The 17897-nt window shown below is 44.7% G+C and overlaps 1 protein-coding gene across 3 annotated transcripts in view; it reads left to right on the top strand.

The window, feature by feature from the left end:
- WIPF1 (WAS/WASL interacting protein family member 1) overlaps positions 1-17897 on the top strand; it is a 54698-nt gene that overhangs the window by 28288 nt on the left and 8513 nt on the right. For 2 of the 3 annotated variants that reach the window (XM_030277505.4, XM_030277504.4), the window contains exons 3-6: positions 9947-10035; positions 11458-11587; positions 13819-13995; positions 15204-15965. In XM_030277505.4, coding sequence (XP_030133365.4) covers positions 9985-10035; positions 11458-11587; positions 13819-13995; positions 15204-15965 — 1120 coding nt within the window. In that variant the 5' untranslated portion in view covers positions 9947-9984. Of the gene's footprint in view, positions 1-2660; positions 3023-9946; positions 10036-11457; positions 11588-13818; positions 13996-15203; positions 15966-17897 lie in introns of those variants that run through there. The other variant, XM_072932264.1, reaches the window with a different exon arrangement.

Here is a 17897-nt window from a genome sequence, read left to right as displayed (position 1 = left end):
CAGCCTTCCTGATCCAAAGGATAGTGTTGTAGGAGTCAGTGCCAGCCTTGCTTGCTGACTGTGGCACTTTTCAAATGTGCAGATATGATTTGGTGCCTCACAAATGATCTGGTTTAATGACTAACCCCAAGCTACAGCACAAATCCCTCCAAAGGAGAAAACAACAAGGGATTTCATGGGATGCACTCTTTTTAATCCCTCAGTCTGATCTCAAAAAGTTCAAATGCTTCATCAAAGTCAGAAGGTACAATGAGTCTCATCCAGTAGCCTCTGAAAACTGGCCTGAGCCTTTCCATTAACTCTAATGAGAATAAATTCAGGCTCTCCATCTCTGCCCAGTCTAGTGGAGGTTTCCATTTTGTGGCCTCAAATCATTCAAAATTAACTTTAAGAATGTAAAATTAAAAGGTTTTTTTGGGGTTTTTTTTTTTTAATTAAAATCTCTACGAGGCCTGGTTGCCTGTTTCTCACAAAACTGATTTATGGAACTGAGGTTTTTATTGACAGTAACCTGGCTCTGAGGTGGTGGTTTATCTGCACTGTCTACGGTGGAGCAGGCTTCCTTACATTATGCAGATCTGGGGCTGGCTTTTGTTTTGTTTTTCCCACACTCCAGGCAGATCAGTCTTTGATTGCTCCTGTAATGACAGGTATTCAAGTTACTCTAATTTACTTCAACACCTGGGCTGTAAAAACTAATGCACTCTTGCTTGTGCAGTTGGTCTTTCCCTAATGACTGCCCAGGCCACTTAGCTTTTTGTTTGGGCTTTTGATGTGAAATCTGAGCTGTTCTCTGTGCACTGTAGTTTTTCAAGATTCTCATAGGAATATTGTAATATTTATAAGAGGGTTTGGAAAATGCTGCTTTAAATTCATTCCACATGTCTTGCCCTTATATGCCTCAGATTTCCCCTTTAGAGGCACTATTTTAATATCATTTTATAGATGCTGCCTTTAGTACAACAGCCACAATTCACTGCATGTTTAGTAAGACTTAGTTGATTCTGATTAAGAAAATGCTTTATATTAAAAAAGTCTATTTGAATGCTGAAGCCAATTGAATTCTAAACCTACATCTACTGAGAAATAAAATAATCTGATGGTGTGGGAGGTCCTTGATCCTTTTCTATAAGTATCCATTATTGTTAAATCTTTTCAACTGCCACTTCATGTCATCCTGTTGATAAGAGAAAGATGAATGAAGGCACCATCAGCAATGGTGTCATGCAGGTCACATCATTATTCATTTAGTGCCCTGGGCATGGAGAGGATGTGGTGTGGGGTATCTCATAACTCCCACATAACATCTGCAGCTCCAGACTGGCTCTTTTCATCCCAGCCTCAGGACTTGCAGAGATTTGCCCCTTGTTATAGATGCTGCTCTGAAGGGGACTGCAGCACACCTGTGGGTAGCTGTGGGCAGCAAAAGTGCACCAGCAAAATCCCAGAGCTTGCTCTCCATATATGATTGTTTTCTTGACTTTTTTTCTGTGTGTACTAAAAGTTGTAACAGCTTAAATGTCCAAGAAAACCCTCCATTTGGACTAATTTATGGTACTTTTGGCCTGTTACAAAAAAAAGTGAATGGAAGGGAAAAATGCTCCAGGTTTCTGTCAATTTGATTCAAATAGCAGAATTGCTGTTGTGTTACACAACGCAAACAAGTGGTCAGAGCTGTAACAACCTAGAAATAAAAGTGGAGCAATAGGTGGAAAGGCAAAAGGTGGATATGCTCATGTAAACAAAAGTTGTTTTCCCATGGTAACAAGCTGGGGATTCCAAAAGCCAGGCCATGCCTCTCTGCTTCTGGGTCACCAGGTGTGGCTTGTGGGGAACATCCCTTCTTGCACCTCACTGTTTGCTGCCTGCCACTGCCGGGCCATGAGTGACCCTGCCTGGGCAGAGAGGAGTGGTGCCATGTTGAGAGGATAGGATGGTGGAAAAAGTCCTGGTCTTAAGTGCAATTATTTTTGTTCTGATTTAGGACTGAATAATCTGGAGGCAATACTCAGAAATCCATAATTTTACTGAACTAGCTTGTTCACCCTACCAACTGCTCCTCGAGTTTAAGATGGTTTTGGGGAGAAAGCTGTACCTTGCTGAGCAGCCACATGACATTGAATGATCACTACTACAGTGATGCGATACTGGGAAAAGTGGCCCTATTGCAGAGAAGCACTTGGCCTATGTGTTAGGAACACTTCTTTGTGAACACAAAATGTTCATAAGGAGGAACAGATGAGGGAATAAGCTGGAGAGAGACATCAGGTCCTTTCTTGCCCCATGTATGTTGTCCTTGTGTGGAGAGGTTGTCTCTTTGGCCTTTCCAGAGCACTGGGAGTGTAGTGTCCCTTTCAAGGTCACTCCAGCCTGTGTGAATCCTCCTTGGCTGTGCTGGGGCAGTGCCTGGATAACACCTCCTGTGCTGGCTCCAGCACTCACCTTGACGAGAGGCTGTGGGGGGTGGTAGATGGTGAAGTGTTGCAGGCAGCTCTGCTCTGGACAGCTGAAGGAGAGTTCACAAACAGCTTATCCTTAACCATCACTTCTGTCTGGGAGAGAGGGTGAAGCCTTTTGCCCTAGAGCTTTCTGCAGAGTGGCTGGGGGAAGAGCCCTTCATTTTTTGGTGTAGGAGCACTGGTGGGGTTGGGGATGGGGCTGTCAGAGGTTGCAGTGTCTGAGCATGTGTCCTCCTGTTCTGAGGACCGGGATACAGCCCAGTAATTAGATTTTTCTGGTGAATTTGGCTCTGGCCTTCTGCTGAGGAATGACACACATGTGCCTGTGCCACTTTTAAGAAGTGTGGACTCCCTCCTGAGGTGGCTGGTGCAGCAGGGGCTTTGTTCCAGGTGTCCTTTGCAGGACCGAGGTGCTGTTCCCCAGGACCAGGTTGCTATGGTGAAGAATGTGACCTGATCCTTATTGTCTGAACAGATAGGAGTATTTTTGTACAACTCCTCTGGGCACACTGGCTCAAGGAAAGATAGGAGCATGGGTTAAATGGAAGCAATTTCGGTTTTTGGTGAGTCAGATACTTTCTGCTATGGTGTGTTTGCTCTTACATTATCAGTTTTTCTCAAGTCAGTATCCAAACACGTAAACTGACCAAAAGCTTAGCTGTTCTTTCCAAACAGACTACATTGGTTACTAGAAGCAGTCCTCCAAAGTTAGGCATTGCCTGTGATCCTCTACATATCTTGAAAAGTATTTCACTGAAAAAAAAAAAAAATTAAAATACTTGGATTAAAACAGTGTTCTGTCACCATAGCAGCCTATTTCTTAGCTGTAATTTTCCATGGATGCAGCACAGCTGGATTTTCTCCATATAACTCTCGATGGTGTTTGACAGATGAGGTTTGCTGGATGCAGCTTGCTGTGGACCATAGGTGCATCTGGCTGTTACTGCTCTCAGCACCTGTGGTCATGTGCTGGCTCAGGAGTTTGTTGATTTACTTGTCACTGACACACACAGTAATCTGCTCTGTTACTGTATTCCTGTGGTGGTAGGGACTAGATGCAAAGTGTTTTTTGGGGGTTTTTGGTCTCTGGGAGATTACCCAGTGTGAGCTGCAGATCACACTGACTGGAGGATCACTGCATTTGGCTGGATGCTCTGTGATGAGGGAGCGAGCATGAGGAGTGTAGAGGAAGATGGAGATCCTGTAGGGTTGACAGAGCACAGGAGCATAATGTGCATAGAGATGTGAAAGTACCTGACAACATCATCACTTTTTTTTCCCCTAACTAGTCATGTCTTTTGTTTGTTCTTGTTATTATTTATCTTTACTGGTCCTCACTAGCTCCCCAGCATCTGCACGTTTCACATACCTCTTACAACAGTGCAACTGAGCTAAACTAACTCTGCAATTTCTTGAAAAGGCTGTGTCCAAAACAAACCAAAAAAATATCCTCTTTCTGCAGCCTAAGTTGGGCAGGAAAAATGCTCACTGTGATACTGGCTTGGCATGTTTCTTTCCCAACAACTACCCCATACACTTCTGGTAGAGACCCTTCAGGCTGTTGCCTTCCACTTCTCCCCTTTTTGATCCCTGCCTGCAGCAGTGTGGTGTTGCATCCCCCACATCAATCACTACTGGATTGGAAAAGGTGCAGTTCCCTATGGGAGATCCTCCTGTGTGTTGTTCAGCTTGGGCCAAATCCCATTTCAGGGGACATGTGCCTGTGAATAAAGCTTGTCGTCCATCACCCCTCCAGTGGGTGTGGGCAAGAGCTCTCCATCACTGACTGGTATACCTCCTCTGCCCTGGCATTTTGTGTAAGGGGTGGCATTTTTCAGTGTGGTGGAAAGTCATACTCAAACCACTCATTTCGGGTACTGCGGAGAGTTTCCTTGAAATGCCGAAAGTCCCCAGTAAAGTCGGCTTCCTCTCTCTGGCAGCAGCAGCTCCCCAGAGTTTCCCTGGGTCTCAAACATCCAGAGTAACTTCTCCTCTTTTGGTCATTCTTTTGGCTGTCCAGATTTCTGCAAGTGGTTTTAAGGGTAAAAAGTTAGTGCCTCCTTTTGCTACCACAGCTTCCTCCAGACAGGATAGGACAATTTACATTTTCACACGCTTGTAATGACCTGTCTCAGGCCACAAAGTCTTGTAATCCCTGCATCAAAAGGATTGTCTTCTCAGCCAAAAACTTTTCTTAAAAGACCATCACTGATGTTAAAGGTCCCAAAAATACTGACAGTAACATTTTAGATGTCACTTTGTTCCCCTGGAGCTGGTGAGCTTCAGGAGTTTTATCCTAGTTAGGAGAATGAAAATCCAGGCTTTCCTGCTGAGAATAGGCTTGTTACACAGCAGTCCCCAGTGTCTCAATTAAAACTTGTATTAGGTTACTTGAGTGCCAGATAGGCTTTTCACTCTTCCATGTGCAAGTGATTGAGGCCAGAGAGTCTCCTAAATATTTTTTCTTTACCCTATAAGAGAACTCTTCAGTATCTTCCAGTAGCTTCATGCCCAACTGAATTTGGTTTGGTACCCTTGTTGAAATCTTTAGGGACTTAAACTCATCTATCTGTATGTTTAAGAAGAGAAGAAGAAAAACACCGGATTGTTTTCAAGAGGGGATTTACTGGCATGGTGTTGCATGGGAGGAGCACCTTCAGCATCCTCTGAAGTTCTCATTGGCACTGTGACACTTGGTGCAGGCAGCCCCTCTGGCCTTGGGAGATTGTGGTGGTGGAATATGGAACATGTAGGCTTACTAATGACTCAGGTCTACCAAGGAAAGTGGGAGTAGGGGGGTTCAAATTTCATGACACCACTAACGTTTTGGCAAAAAAAAAGTTTAATAGCTCAGTTAAAACTCTGTTAAAAAATGATTAAAGAAAAAAAAATATTGTGGTCTATATAAAACTGATTGTAAGTGATTCTCCAACTACTTTGTAATGTGTTTAGAGTTAGGTGTCCTGTTTGTTTTGAGAGCTACCTTACTAAAGGACTTGTTAATGTAGCCCAATTTCCTCAAATTCAAATTTAAAAAAAAAATCCTTCTTTCGTTTGGAGAAAGTAATGGATTTTGAAAGAACCAAATCAGCACTGATTTGGAAATTGGGTCCTTTTGCATAGGGGAGCAATCAGCATTTTAATTAGCAACTTCAGGGTTTTTTTCCCCTTAAATTGATACATTCTGGCTTATTTCTACAGTTGTTTGTTCCTTCCTCTTTTTTTGCTTGGAAATTAATCATGCAGGAAATGATTGACCGCAGTGAGCTTGTCTGTCTGCCTCTGACTCAATGTTTAAGAGGGAGGGCCTCCAAGCAGCTCAAAATGTCTGACCAGATACGAACCATGCACTTGCAGTGTGGTTGTTCACGCTGTCTATCCCACAAAAAGGTCACGTTTCTTTTTGTTTCTTTTTAGCATTTGTAATGCTCTTGAAATTATTTCTGAGATACCAAATTAAGCCTGAAGTGCATTGTGTAGTGCCACTTTTGCCCATTGCTCACCTAGACATAACGTTTCTATATAGCTCCTTAAAAGATGTGATCGTTTGCACTGGTGCCTAGAAAATACATTAGGACATGTGTCCTAGGTTTTCAAGTGCCAATACATCTTCAGCCTTGGTCTTTTGGAACCAGTTCCTTTTCAACAACCCTGCAGCACCAAGCATTATAAGAAACTTGGTTGTTAACAAATTTGGTGGGTAAAATTTATTACTAGGTGGACTGATTACTATTTCAGGTATTTTATAGTGTCAGTCGTTAGCAATTTAACATAATAGCCTTTTCTTAAATTCAGCTCTTTCCCACTGACCCAAGAGCAAATAATGATGTGAATCCATTGCAGAAATATAGGACAGTAACCAAAGCTTTCCTCTAATGGCAGAGTTGCACTTAACGTCTCAGGACATCTTTATGCTCTGTGAGAAACAGTCATCCTGTGACTTGGTGATCAACAAAGCAGCTGCAGAGCTCGAGTTCAGTATTGTGCTAACTCAGCTGTTTTGGTTTGCAGCCCAAGAGGTACTGTCCTCCCAAGGGCTACTCCCAGCACTACCCTGTGCTGTGAGAGCCAGTCACCAGGTCACCGCATCTCTTCAAACCATTGTTATTCTTCATATAGGCTTATAGTGAGCAAATTTTAAAATCCAGAGAGCATCTCTTTTATTTTGCTTACAGTGAGTCAGACAAAGAAATAGATTATACAAAATCTAACAACTAAATAGCAAGGATGAATTGGCGTTTCAAAGACAGAGGTGCTGTTTATTCCTGCAAAGTTTCAGCTTGAGTTTCTAAAAATATCTTTTTCATCAGCAGAAGTAGAGTCAGAGTGAGAAATGAGTGAAGCAGTATTTCAACCTAGGTTTTAAACTAAAATTTGACAATCTGGGGTGTTTTATGGGCTCTGTAACTGTATGCATGATAAGTTTTTGTGTGGGCACACAGGTTTCTCAGTCACGCCATGTGATCTCCTAAAGGAAGTGTGTGCTCTAGAGCACCATGAGTAAACAACCTGCAGGATGCTCATGTTAAACTTCAGGCCAGCTTTGTCAGAGTTTGGCTTATTACAGAAGCTTGTCCTGTGCTTCCAAAATGTTGTTTTCCAGCCTGTCTCTGAGGGCTATAGGGCTTGTTCAACAGCAGCAAAATGCAAGCTCACCAGTGTGTACCTAATTTTGATGGCAGTTTAGTTGAGAGAACCCTTCAGTACCAGAAATACCAGCACGTGTGCAGTGGTTGAGTATAGCTACATGTAAAATAGGATGCAGAAGGAGGGAACACCTAGTGCCTTTCTCCCCCCTGCCTCCTTGCAAATCATGTGTACAGAGAGGGTTCTGGAGAATCTGGATGGGTCTGTGGGTAGATGCTTCCCCTTCGAGAACTCAGGCTTCAAGCATCACCTTACTTCCTCTTTATGCCTTAAGAAGGCATAGAAGAATTCCTTGAGAAGCTGATCTAAAACAATCCAGTTAAAAGGGAAAAAAAGTAGAACAGAGCCTCTCAAGAGAGAAACAATATCTAACTGGCAGAAAGGTAGACAAGTTATGGTATTTTACGGGAAGTGCAATACCACCTGACTCACTTGCTGCATTCAGGTCTGAGCTGCCTTAAGGGATTCATTTAAAAATCTGATATCGAACCAAACTGTATTCTGCCTGCTCCAGAAACTTTTCTGTGACACATGGAGTGCCAAAGAGACTGATGGTACATTATCTAGACTGCTTTGACTTCTTAGCAAAGCAGTGCAGAAAGAAGAATTTCTCTTTTTAATCCAGTGAAGCAGTTAAAGGCTTGGTGAAATACCCTCATGGCACAGTTAAGCTAGAGACAACTGCAGCTGTGAAAAGACTGTGTTAAGAAACAGGATGGTTGTGGTCTACTGTAAGAAATATTTTTCCTGTTGACTATTTTTTTAAACAGGAAGCTGAAGAACAAAGCAGCATTAGTCTTGGTGCTTTTAATAGGTTTCAGATTTCAAATATTGCATTTAGAATATGCTGACTGGGAAAGGATAGGACTTTGTGGAGAGTTTTATATAGCGACTGAAAGCTACAAATTTGAAAGATGGGAATATAACTAAATTCAAGTGGATCCTCTGAACATGAAGCTGTTGTTTCTCTGGAAGAGCTTAACGTTCTCAGTAATGCAGCAGAGGAATGATGAGAGCAGGCTGGTCTGTTTGCAGGACTCTGTGAACTCATGCATTTGCACAGCACTGTGTAGGCTTGGCTTCACACAGTTTCCTCTTTGTCGATCACTTGTCTATCTGCCAGCTTCCCCTCTGCTTTGCTCACTCTTTTGCAGTAACTGGAAGCAGTTTCTGCGTATGGGAGAAGAAAACCTGCAGGCACTAGTGCCTCACACCACTTGGAACTCCATGACTTTTCTAGATGGTCAGCCAGAGCTATGGGTGATGCATCTGACTCCTTCCTCCCTAAAGATTTTACACAAAATCCATTAAAGTCTTATTTCAGAAAATATTTATTCTGAGGAAGGTAACTCAGCAATTTGAGTGGGGGAGGGAAGGGAGGTTACAGCTGTATTCTAATTCTTCTGAAGCATGAGCATCTGATGAGATAAATCTGTACTTCCAAACAGTTTTTTCTGACACACATGGGTCATGTCAGAGCCATTACATACTTCGTAGGTGGTGACTCACTGCAAATGCCATTTTGTTTCATTCAGCACATTTTCCTAATGTTCATTTTAACTGTAAAGGGTACTGTACCTGGCATGATGTTGATTTGACAGATACTGTGCTATTACACTTCATCTAAAACAATTAAGTTACTTTAGAAAGTAAGAGCTGTGTGTTCATGTAAATGACTGCCCTGGGGACCTCAGCCATCAGCCTGGGGCTGTCTGGAGAATTGCCCTTGTTCCTGTCCCCACTGTGTTTACCTGTCTTATGCAAACATTATATAAGTGGTGGGCAAATCATTGGTACTAAAGGTGGCTCAGGTGAATGGCCAGCATGGGTGAAAGCTCAGATAAAAGAGTAAAGCACATACTGAAATGCCATAGCACTATTAGAAATGCTCCAAAGTCCCTGATAGGCGCAGTTCCAGTAAGCTGTGTGCCAAAATGCCACAAAAGCCCTTGACTTGAAAATACAGTCCTTCAGTCCTTCACACTTTGGGCTTTTCTTTTTTTTTTGGTTGTTGTTCCATCATTTGGCTGCAGTAGATCTCTATATCTCAGCTGTGACCCTCCTAGGATTGCCCGAGGCTGGAAATTCAGCTTGGGGTGGGGAAAAGTGGGAGTGTGGTCCTTGGGAGGGAAGCTTGTGAAAGGCTGAGCTTTAGAAGCCAGGCTTTTCTGTCTGCAGCAGCCTGCAGCTGAGAGGACAGGCTGCCTGCTTGCTCTTCCTCCTCAGGAGAATATCCGGAACATGTTTGTGTGTGCTGCTTCTGAGGAGGAGGAAGGTGCATGCAGACATCATGATGGAGCTTGGGATCTTCAGAGCAAGCAGGGAGAGAGGAAGAAGCATGAGTCCATCCCAGAGCTCTGCTGTTCCACTCTACCCATAACAGTGGAGGTGGATGGATCTTCTAGCAACTAAAGGGATTTAACAAGTCAGCATCTCTTTCTGAGTATGACCCTAAATTATGATGCCTTCTTGAAGTAAGGGCTGATGGTATAGCTATGAGGCAATCCTGAAGCACTTCCATGGAACAAGATTGTTGGATTTAACAGAGTTCAATTTGGTTACTGCATTTTGTGCACTGCCATAGCAATGCATGGATTGTGTAAGTGTTCAAAACTGGATATGTATCTACGAGTTTGTATGGCAGTGGGGATCATGTAGGGAGCCCCTGTTTAAAGATGCAGCTGGTTTTCATTCAATTAAAGTGCTTTTTACCAATTATTTAGAATTAAAAAATGTAGAATATAAACCTGTTAGCTGCAAGGATTTTTTAGCTGAGTAGAAATTTATTTTTTAAGGTGTATTAATCTCTGGACTTTTTGTGTTTGTGTTTTGCTGTGCAGGTTTCTTAGCAAGAGCACACAGAGCTCAGCCTTCCACCATGCCTGTGCCTCCCCCTCCAGCTCCCCCTCCACCCCCAACACTGGCCTTGGTAAGTTTTACAGTAGGTAAACCTATGCACTATTCTCTGCTGCTGCTTGTCACTTTGAATAGGATGTCCAGAGATACTGAGATGTGGATGAGGGTGTCCATGATATTTGTGGAAAGCTGTCCAACATACTGTTTATGGTTGATCATTGATCCTGCAAGAACAACCATCACTTCGCTGTCTCCCAGTTCTCAGGTGGATGTCACAATCCACTCTATAGAACTCTGTATCCTTTTATTCCTCCCATATTGGTGGCTGATCTGGTGGACAGACAACAGCTTGTCTAATGGGGGTGAAGTCTTGTCTGTCTCCAAACCTGTACTCCCACATTCTCCCTTGTTCTACTCCAGTATGTCCGTGACTTGAGCTGGAAAAAAAAAAAAAAAAATCCTGTTGTTTAAAAAATTGGATAAGGCTATCTCTTAGCTAGCATAGTTCCCTCAGCCAGCCTGTGGTATCAGAGCACAGGATCCACTGCTGGACAACATGGTAGGTGAAACTACATCGGACCTCACTTAAACTGGGATAGAGATTGTGCTGTGCTTGTCCTCCCAACAGTCAGTCACCTCATTGAAAAGAAGGAAGACTTCTTGAAATGCCATTTTGAAACACTTAGACATTTTCAGAGCAAAACCCTAGCTGAATGGGCTGTCTTTCAAGAGACTTTCCTTCATTTTCCACCTCAAGCAAGATACAGACTCTGCTTGGTCCCTCCATAACACCTCTCCCCACCTTTCGGGAAATCTCCATTACACTGATCTGATAAATTAGAAAATGTTTCAGGAACCGTTTCCTAGAAGAAAGAGCCATATATGTGTGCATATAAGTGTATTGTTTGGAATTTTTTGTTTTTTCTTGAAAAATATCACTAAAACATAAAGTGAAAAGAGAGGACCATTGACAAACCTCATGTGTCCAGAGGTTTCATTTGGTCTATATGAAGAGGTCAATATTATTGAAGTGGCAATTTTTAAGTATTTCTATCTAAGCTAAAATAGTACACAAAGGTCCATCTTTGCTCTGATTTATCTAGAAATTGTATTTCACCACGACTTTCAAAGATGTCCACCTTCTTGTATAATCAACTTATGTGTCTAGTCTGTTCTTGTTCCATCTCCCAAACAGCACAGATAAGCCTTGGCTTTAACAAATAAGAGATTCTAAATCATGAGTTAAAAGTGAATTCACTTAGAAGTGTTCTGTTTCTAATGAATGTGTGTTAGAATAGCAGTAGTGTTGGGGACTTTGAGTCAGTAACAAGCCAGCTACCTTTAATATCATTCACAAAAGTAGACATGGCATGCTACCTACCCACTCCAATGCTGCTAAAACAGCCTCTGAAGTCTGCCATATTTGAGCAGAACTTTGTATCTAGAAGTTGGGGTTTATTTTGCCTCCTTTTTTTCTTTTTCTTTTTTTTTCCAGGCAAATACTGAAAAGCCATCCCTGAGCAGGTCAGAACAGGCAGGGCGAAATGCTCTATTATCTGATATTACCAAAGGAAAAAAGCTCAAGAAGACTGTAACTAATGACAGAAGTGCTCCAATTCTAGACAGTAAGTATGACTCTACATGTTGGAATTTTTGTGGGCATGAATGATTCTGCAGATCTGAAAGCAGCAAATTATTTTATATATCAGATGAAAATTGCCACGAGAGTAGATAAAAGAAAGTGCCAGAAATTGGCATGCATAAAAATAAATTCTATTCATTATGAATGAGTAGTCAGCTGAGAAGTCAAGTATTGCTTATGAAATGTGAATGCTAATTTGTTTGCTAATTCTCAAAAAGTGATTTATTTTCCTGTTTGCTTATATCAGAAAAATATGCAAGTCCTACCAGGAGTTCTACTGAGGACCTGCAGCAGATCAGGCAAACAAAACCCCATAAGGACTGAGGAGAGGACAAAGTGGAATTTCAGACTCTACTTTTAAACTATTATAAACAATATAAGAATAAATATATTATAAACAATATAAGAATACATGCATGCCTGGCATGACACCATTGGCTCCAGTACCACTTGGAGCAAAAGCAGAGCCAGAAGTTACAGCTCTACCTGTGTGTCACTGCTGCATGCCGTTTTGCCACTCCTGGAGTGACTCAGGGGTGTTATCTTTTTAGATAGCCCAGCAGTACTGCACAAGGCAGTGACTCTACTTAACCTGAATGGAAATGAGGTCTCTATGCAGCTGTGTTGCTGCTCTCTCACAAGATATCTCGCAGCACATCTTGGTAGGTGCCCAGAGGAGGCTGGAGAAGCCCATGTAGCAAAAGTATTGGGAAGGCAGAACAGAAACAGGAGAAAAGTGAGGAACAGAGGCTTGAGCTGACAGAGGAACAGCATTTATTTCCTAAGGAGAAAAGACACTTCTACAGACTGATTAGTAAATGTGATACACTTCAGTCTAGGTTTGGCCATGCAATTAAAGGCTGAACTCTGGTAGAAATGATGACAAAAGAAGGAACTGTCCAGAGGAGTGTGGCCAAATAAAAATAATTTTTTAAAAAATTAGATACAGTCCTGCAGTCAGCCAGCTACAGTTTTTAAAGATTATCTCTGAATGTGAAGTTACATGTTCAAGCTATAGTAATGAGCTGGAGGGGATTAAAGGAGGGGGTAAACAGATAAAATTAATGCAGCCTATTATCTTATTTTCATGAATTAACAAATCATGATGACAGACTAAACCATGGTAGCAGCATTTCTCCAGAGGTTCACACCCTATCTGAGTCAGAGCTGAACTGAGCTGACATGCTTAAGAAAGAGAAGGATAATGTGAAACATTCCCCCATGGATACACTCTTCCTTTTTTCTTGGGGAAAGTTTTAGAAGTGCTTTTCATCCACAGGTTTTAATTACTTTGAAGTCAGTGAAATTTTTACCCACCCAAACTTGTGGAAATCAGGATTCCAAGAAATTAAGCAAGTGATCTTAGCCTATGTGGCCTGGCCCAGCATCTGAGAGCTGATCTCCACAGATATTCCAACCTGTGCACCTGCTGATTTTGCAGTGATGCTCTGAATAAGCCTCTTCTGTTTATTGTAGTTGTGGAAACACTTTCATTTTACTTTTGGCAGCTCAGTTGTCACAGCAGAAATGTTGAAATTAGAGAGAAATGAGAGAGAAAAGGGGGAGGGCTGATAAAATAATTCCTGCCTACTGGAAATGTTCACAGCTAATGATCCTGTCACTGCACTTCTGAACCTACAGAAATAGCATCTCCTTTGTTACTAGGCTTTGTTTAAATAAGTAGATATGTTGCAATATCATCAGTAATGAGAGAATTCTGTGCATTTCCAGCAGTGATGCCCAGAGACACCTTCAAGAAGAGGGTCCTTCTGCCTTCTTCCTTCCTTCCCTTTTTCCCATGAGACTGCCCTGTCTCTGCTTATGGAGAAGTGGAGGGGAAGGATAAGGGAGCAAATGTACAAAGAAACAGGAAGAAGCGACTAAGGTGCTAGCAAAGACTACATTATGTTCTCAGAGGTCCTATCCACACTCAGTTCCAAATTCTCTGCAGCAATTTGCTCTGCTTTCCAGTCTAGAGCAGACTAAAGTAGTGATGGTATAATAAAACACAGAGGCTATGGTTATTGTGGTTATTGCACCAGCTCCTCCACGGTGCAGTGGTGGTAGTGATGATGGTAGCTGTGATGATCCAAACCTTGTGTGTTTTGAAAGTTCATCCATTTTTCCCCAGCTACAAGCTTTACTCTAATAAAAGAGGTGACTTTGCAGGATCAGTCCTGCTTCACTAATATGGGGGATCTTTTTTCCCGACAGAACCCAAAGGATCTGGTGGAGGTGGCGGTGGTGGCTTTGGAGGAGGTGGCAGTGGCAGCGGCGGGGGTTTTGGTGGTGGCAGTGGTGGTGGCTTCAGTGGTGGTGGACCACCTGGCCTTGGAGGCCTTTTTCAAGCAGGAATGCCAAAGCTCAGATGTACTGCAAGTCGAGATGCTGGTAAGAAAGACCTTGAATTTCCAGTGTGAAAAGATGATATTGCTTAAAACCTTCATAGCACTGCAATAAACTACCTGCTGGGATTGAGAAAGCCATCAAATATAGGGTCTTAGGAAATGTAATTTTCAGCTTGAACCTTGTTTTATTCTTACTATTAGGTTTTATGAGGGAGAAGCCAGACTCCCTTTCCACCCATCCTCCTTGTTATTGATGAAAGCTAAAGATCTTGGTAATGTTGAATGGCTACCTGCAAAGTACAGTCAAGCAGATTACATCCTGCCTTAGCTGTTGGGTGTGCAGGACAAGAGGGGAACAGAGGGAGGATCCAGGCTAATTCTTTCTTGTGCACCAGGAAAAAGGATCTACTTTCCAAATGGAAAGTACTTGTGTCAACTCCACAACAGCATGATTTGCTGCTTTGGGAGTGCAGGAGGCATCCCAGCTGGCTGGTACGCACACTGCAGATGGAGGCTTGTCTGGAGTGTGCTTCTGGCTGACAAAACAGCTGCCCCAAGCCTCAGGCCCCTTTAAACGAAGGACATCTGAGGCCACTGAGTTTTTTAAGTTCAAGGACATAGGATTTCATACTTGCTGAAAAAGGGCTATGCTATGGGGGTTGTGGAGTGTTACAAATATTGCGTATTTTATAGCCTAACATAATCTTCCAGCATGTGTACAAAGCAGTCTCTCAGAGCTGGTATTTTCTATTGTGTCACAGTCTATTTTTGGGAACTTGTATTAATACAAAAGTTCCTGGCATCACAGAATAGTACTAGTGAATTGCAGGGCCAGCTGCCTTCTTCCTGATGTGCACAACTACATCCTTAGATCACAGCTACTAGAAAGGACTAAAAAGAGCTTTTTGCTGAACTTTTGTTGTTAAATGTAATTTTAAAGCTAAGATTTCTTTGTTCTCAGGTTGAGGGTGTTCAGTACTTGTTCTTCACCATTTCTTCCCTCCTTGTTTTATTGCTTACTCTATGATGGCTGCATCACTTGTGTTACTTTGTGGCCACTTGACTCGTGCCTCATAAGCAATATCAGGATGTCACCTGGTACTCTGGAATGGTTTCCCAACGGTGCCGGGGCAGGGGCTGAGCCTCAAGGCGTGGGTGCCCCGTGCCGGGCTGCGCCCTAGCCGCTCGCAGACCCTCGGGAGCCGCAGCCCCGGTGCGACGGCGCTAATGCTCCCTCTCCTGTGTCCGCAGACGCCGGGGGAGGCCGGCCGCCCGTCCTGCCGCCCGGAGGCCGCTCCGCCGCCGCCAAGCCCTTCTCCCCACCGAGCGGCCCGCCGCGCTTCCCGGGGCCGCCCTCGGGGCCGCGCTCCGCCGCCCCGGACCCGCAGAGGAGCCGCGTGCCGCCGCCGAGGCCCGACGCCGGCTCGAAGCCCGAGGCGGCGCCGCCGCCGGTGCCCAGCACGCCCCGGCCCATCACCTCCAGCCTGCACAACCGGGGGTCGCCGCCGGTGCCGGGGCTGAGCCGCCAGCCCAGCTTGGGGCCCTCGCCGCCGCCCTTCCCGGGCAGCCGGGGCGCGGGGTCGGCCGCGCCCCTCCGGCAGCCGGGCCCCGGCGCGGCGCCCCCCTTCTCGGGCCGGCCGCCGCTGCCGCCCACCCCGGGCCGGCCGGCGGAGGACAAACCGCCGCCCCCGCCGCCGCCCCCCGCCGGGCACCGGCCGCCCGCCGCCCGGGAGGCGTCTCTGCCGCCGCCGCCGCCGCAGAACAGCAAGCCGCCCCTGCCCGCCGCCCCCCGGCCCGCCCTCGGCGCCCCGGCGCCCCCGCTGCCCCCCGGCAGGCCGGGGCCGCCCCCGGTCCCGCCCGCCCCCGCCGCCGGCGACGAGATGCCGCGGCTGCCGCAGAGGAACATCTCGCTGGGGTCGTGCCCGGCTCCCGGCGGGGGCCGCTCCGGACCGCTGCCCCCGCCGCCCGGAGAGAGACCGCCGCCGCCCGTCAGAGACCCGCCCGGCCGCTCGGGTACGGAGCGGGGCAGGCGGCACGGGGAGAGGGTGCTCTGGCCGGGACGGGCGGCACGGGGAGAGGGTGCTTTGGCCATGCCCTCACCAGCTTCGCATGCACGACAAACACATCCCAGGATGATATCCCTGTTAGGCACTAGGGATTCTGCAATTGGAAGTTAGGGTTTGTGGGCGTCAAGGTGGCTTAAAGAAAGTCAAAATGCATCAGCAGTGTGCTCACGTGTACTTTTACAGATCTTGGTAACTTTCATTATGGTCACTGTAATTGAAGACAGTTGCAAAGGGATTTCCCCATTACATTCTTTGATGCAAAGAAGCTTCTGGTAAAGTCTGACTTCTTTGAGTCAACCAGCATGAGTTAATGGTCGTGTTCTCACAAGTGGAGGTTTGTGGAATCCGACCTTCTACGTGTTCAGAGACACAGACGCAGGCAAATACAATAGCTTTAATAAAAGACCTAGCCGACAGTTGTTAAATGTAATAGCACTTGTTACAGCATGACTAAGTGTTGTTACTTACCATATGTAGATATCAAATTAGACTAAAAGTAGAACTGTCTCCTTTGATCAATTTCATAATGTACTTTGTCCTCTGTGACTACTGTTGCTCATAACGTTTAGCAATTGCACATCATAACTCAGCTTTCTGATACATGATAGTTGTCCCTTTGGAGATGACAGAATTTAGGGACAATCGAGCCCTCTAACATCAGGTGGAAAAAAGCATTGTGCAGAAGATACTGCTGGGAAACTCCATAGAATTACCTTTCATTTCATCCTCTGGAATAAACTCAGAAATCCTCTCTAGCCTGCCCAGTCCTAGACAATAGAAATGAATGTCATGGGAGCTCCCACAGACAGGTATGTTGCTTTCCAGCTCCTTGAAGCAGTCTGGAGCTCCAACACCTACAGCAGTTGCACAGAAAATAGTAGCCCTATACCTGTGCTTTGTGGAGCTGGTTGCCAGCCCAAAGGATGGCACAATGCTGGTGCAGCCTGCAGTAAATAAATCAGAAAAATTCCATTATAATTGATGAAATTGATGGATCAAAGTTGCTGAGATTGTCTGCAATTATTCAGTCACTTCCAAGAGTTTGTTCCGTGGTGGCCTTGGCTTCCACCAGTGCTTTCCTAGTTGACCCTTTTCTTTGGCAGATGGTTTTAGCAAACCTGCACTAATTTTCTTCTGGCTCAGTAAGTAGAAGGAAGTTGTAGCAATACATTCTAAACATGAATGCACCTATTCTGTAGCAGTTCAGTATAGACAATGGAGTTTAGCTAGGTTTAGAGAGAGCAAGCAAAACTATTCTCAAAGTTGCTGAATGCTTCTCATTCTTTGAAACCATTCCCTGAAGGCAAACTTCAGTAATTTGTAAAATAAGAAGTACAACATGTTTCTTGAAATGTTTCAATGCTTGTTTCTGGAGACACAATATCTACTGCTCTCTTTTTCAAAGTGCGTGTCTGTAGATAGATTTCATCAAGACAGGGAAGCATTTATTGAAAATTAACATAATTGTCAATTGCCCAACTGCACCAAACAGAGGAAGTGAGACTTTGGAACGTGCGTAACTCTCCACACCTTCTTTGTATCCCAGCCATGGGCGCTTCTCTCCCTGGCAGAAGCGGCTTTCCTGTCTTTTTTTTTGTAGAAGCACCCTTCCTCTGCCCTCAGGACAGCCCTGGGTCTGTATTATGTAGGCTGTGCCTTTGTATTTGACCTGTCACGTCCATTGCTGGGAATGCCAGTCCACGTGTGAGGTCTGTTTCCAGTTTACAGGGAGATGGATATGTTCCAGCTACTGTAAAACCTGACGTGCAGCTCATTTGTTTATAAACGAGTGAGCTGATGGGCTGCTGCCTAACGCGGCCACTCCTGAGCAGAGCTCCCCTGTGCACCATCACACACCCAGAGCGAATCACCCCCATGG

The sequence above is a fragment of the Taeniopygia guttata genome, chromosome 7 (assembly GCF_048771995.1).
Source record: "Taeniopygia guttata chromosome 7, bTaeGut7.mat, whole genome shotgun sequence".
Taxonomy (NCBI): domain Eukaryota; kingdom Metazoa; phylum Chordata; class Aves; order Passeriformes; family Estrildidae; genus Taeniopygia; species Taeniopygia guttata.
Note: the sequence above shows the minus strand (reverse complement) of the source record. Positions and strands in the feature narration are given on the sequence as shown.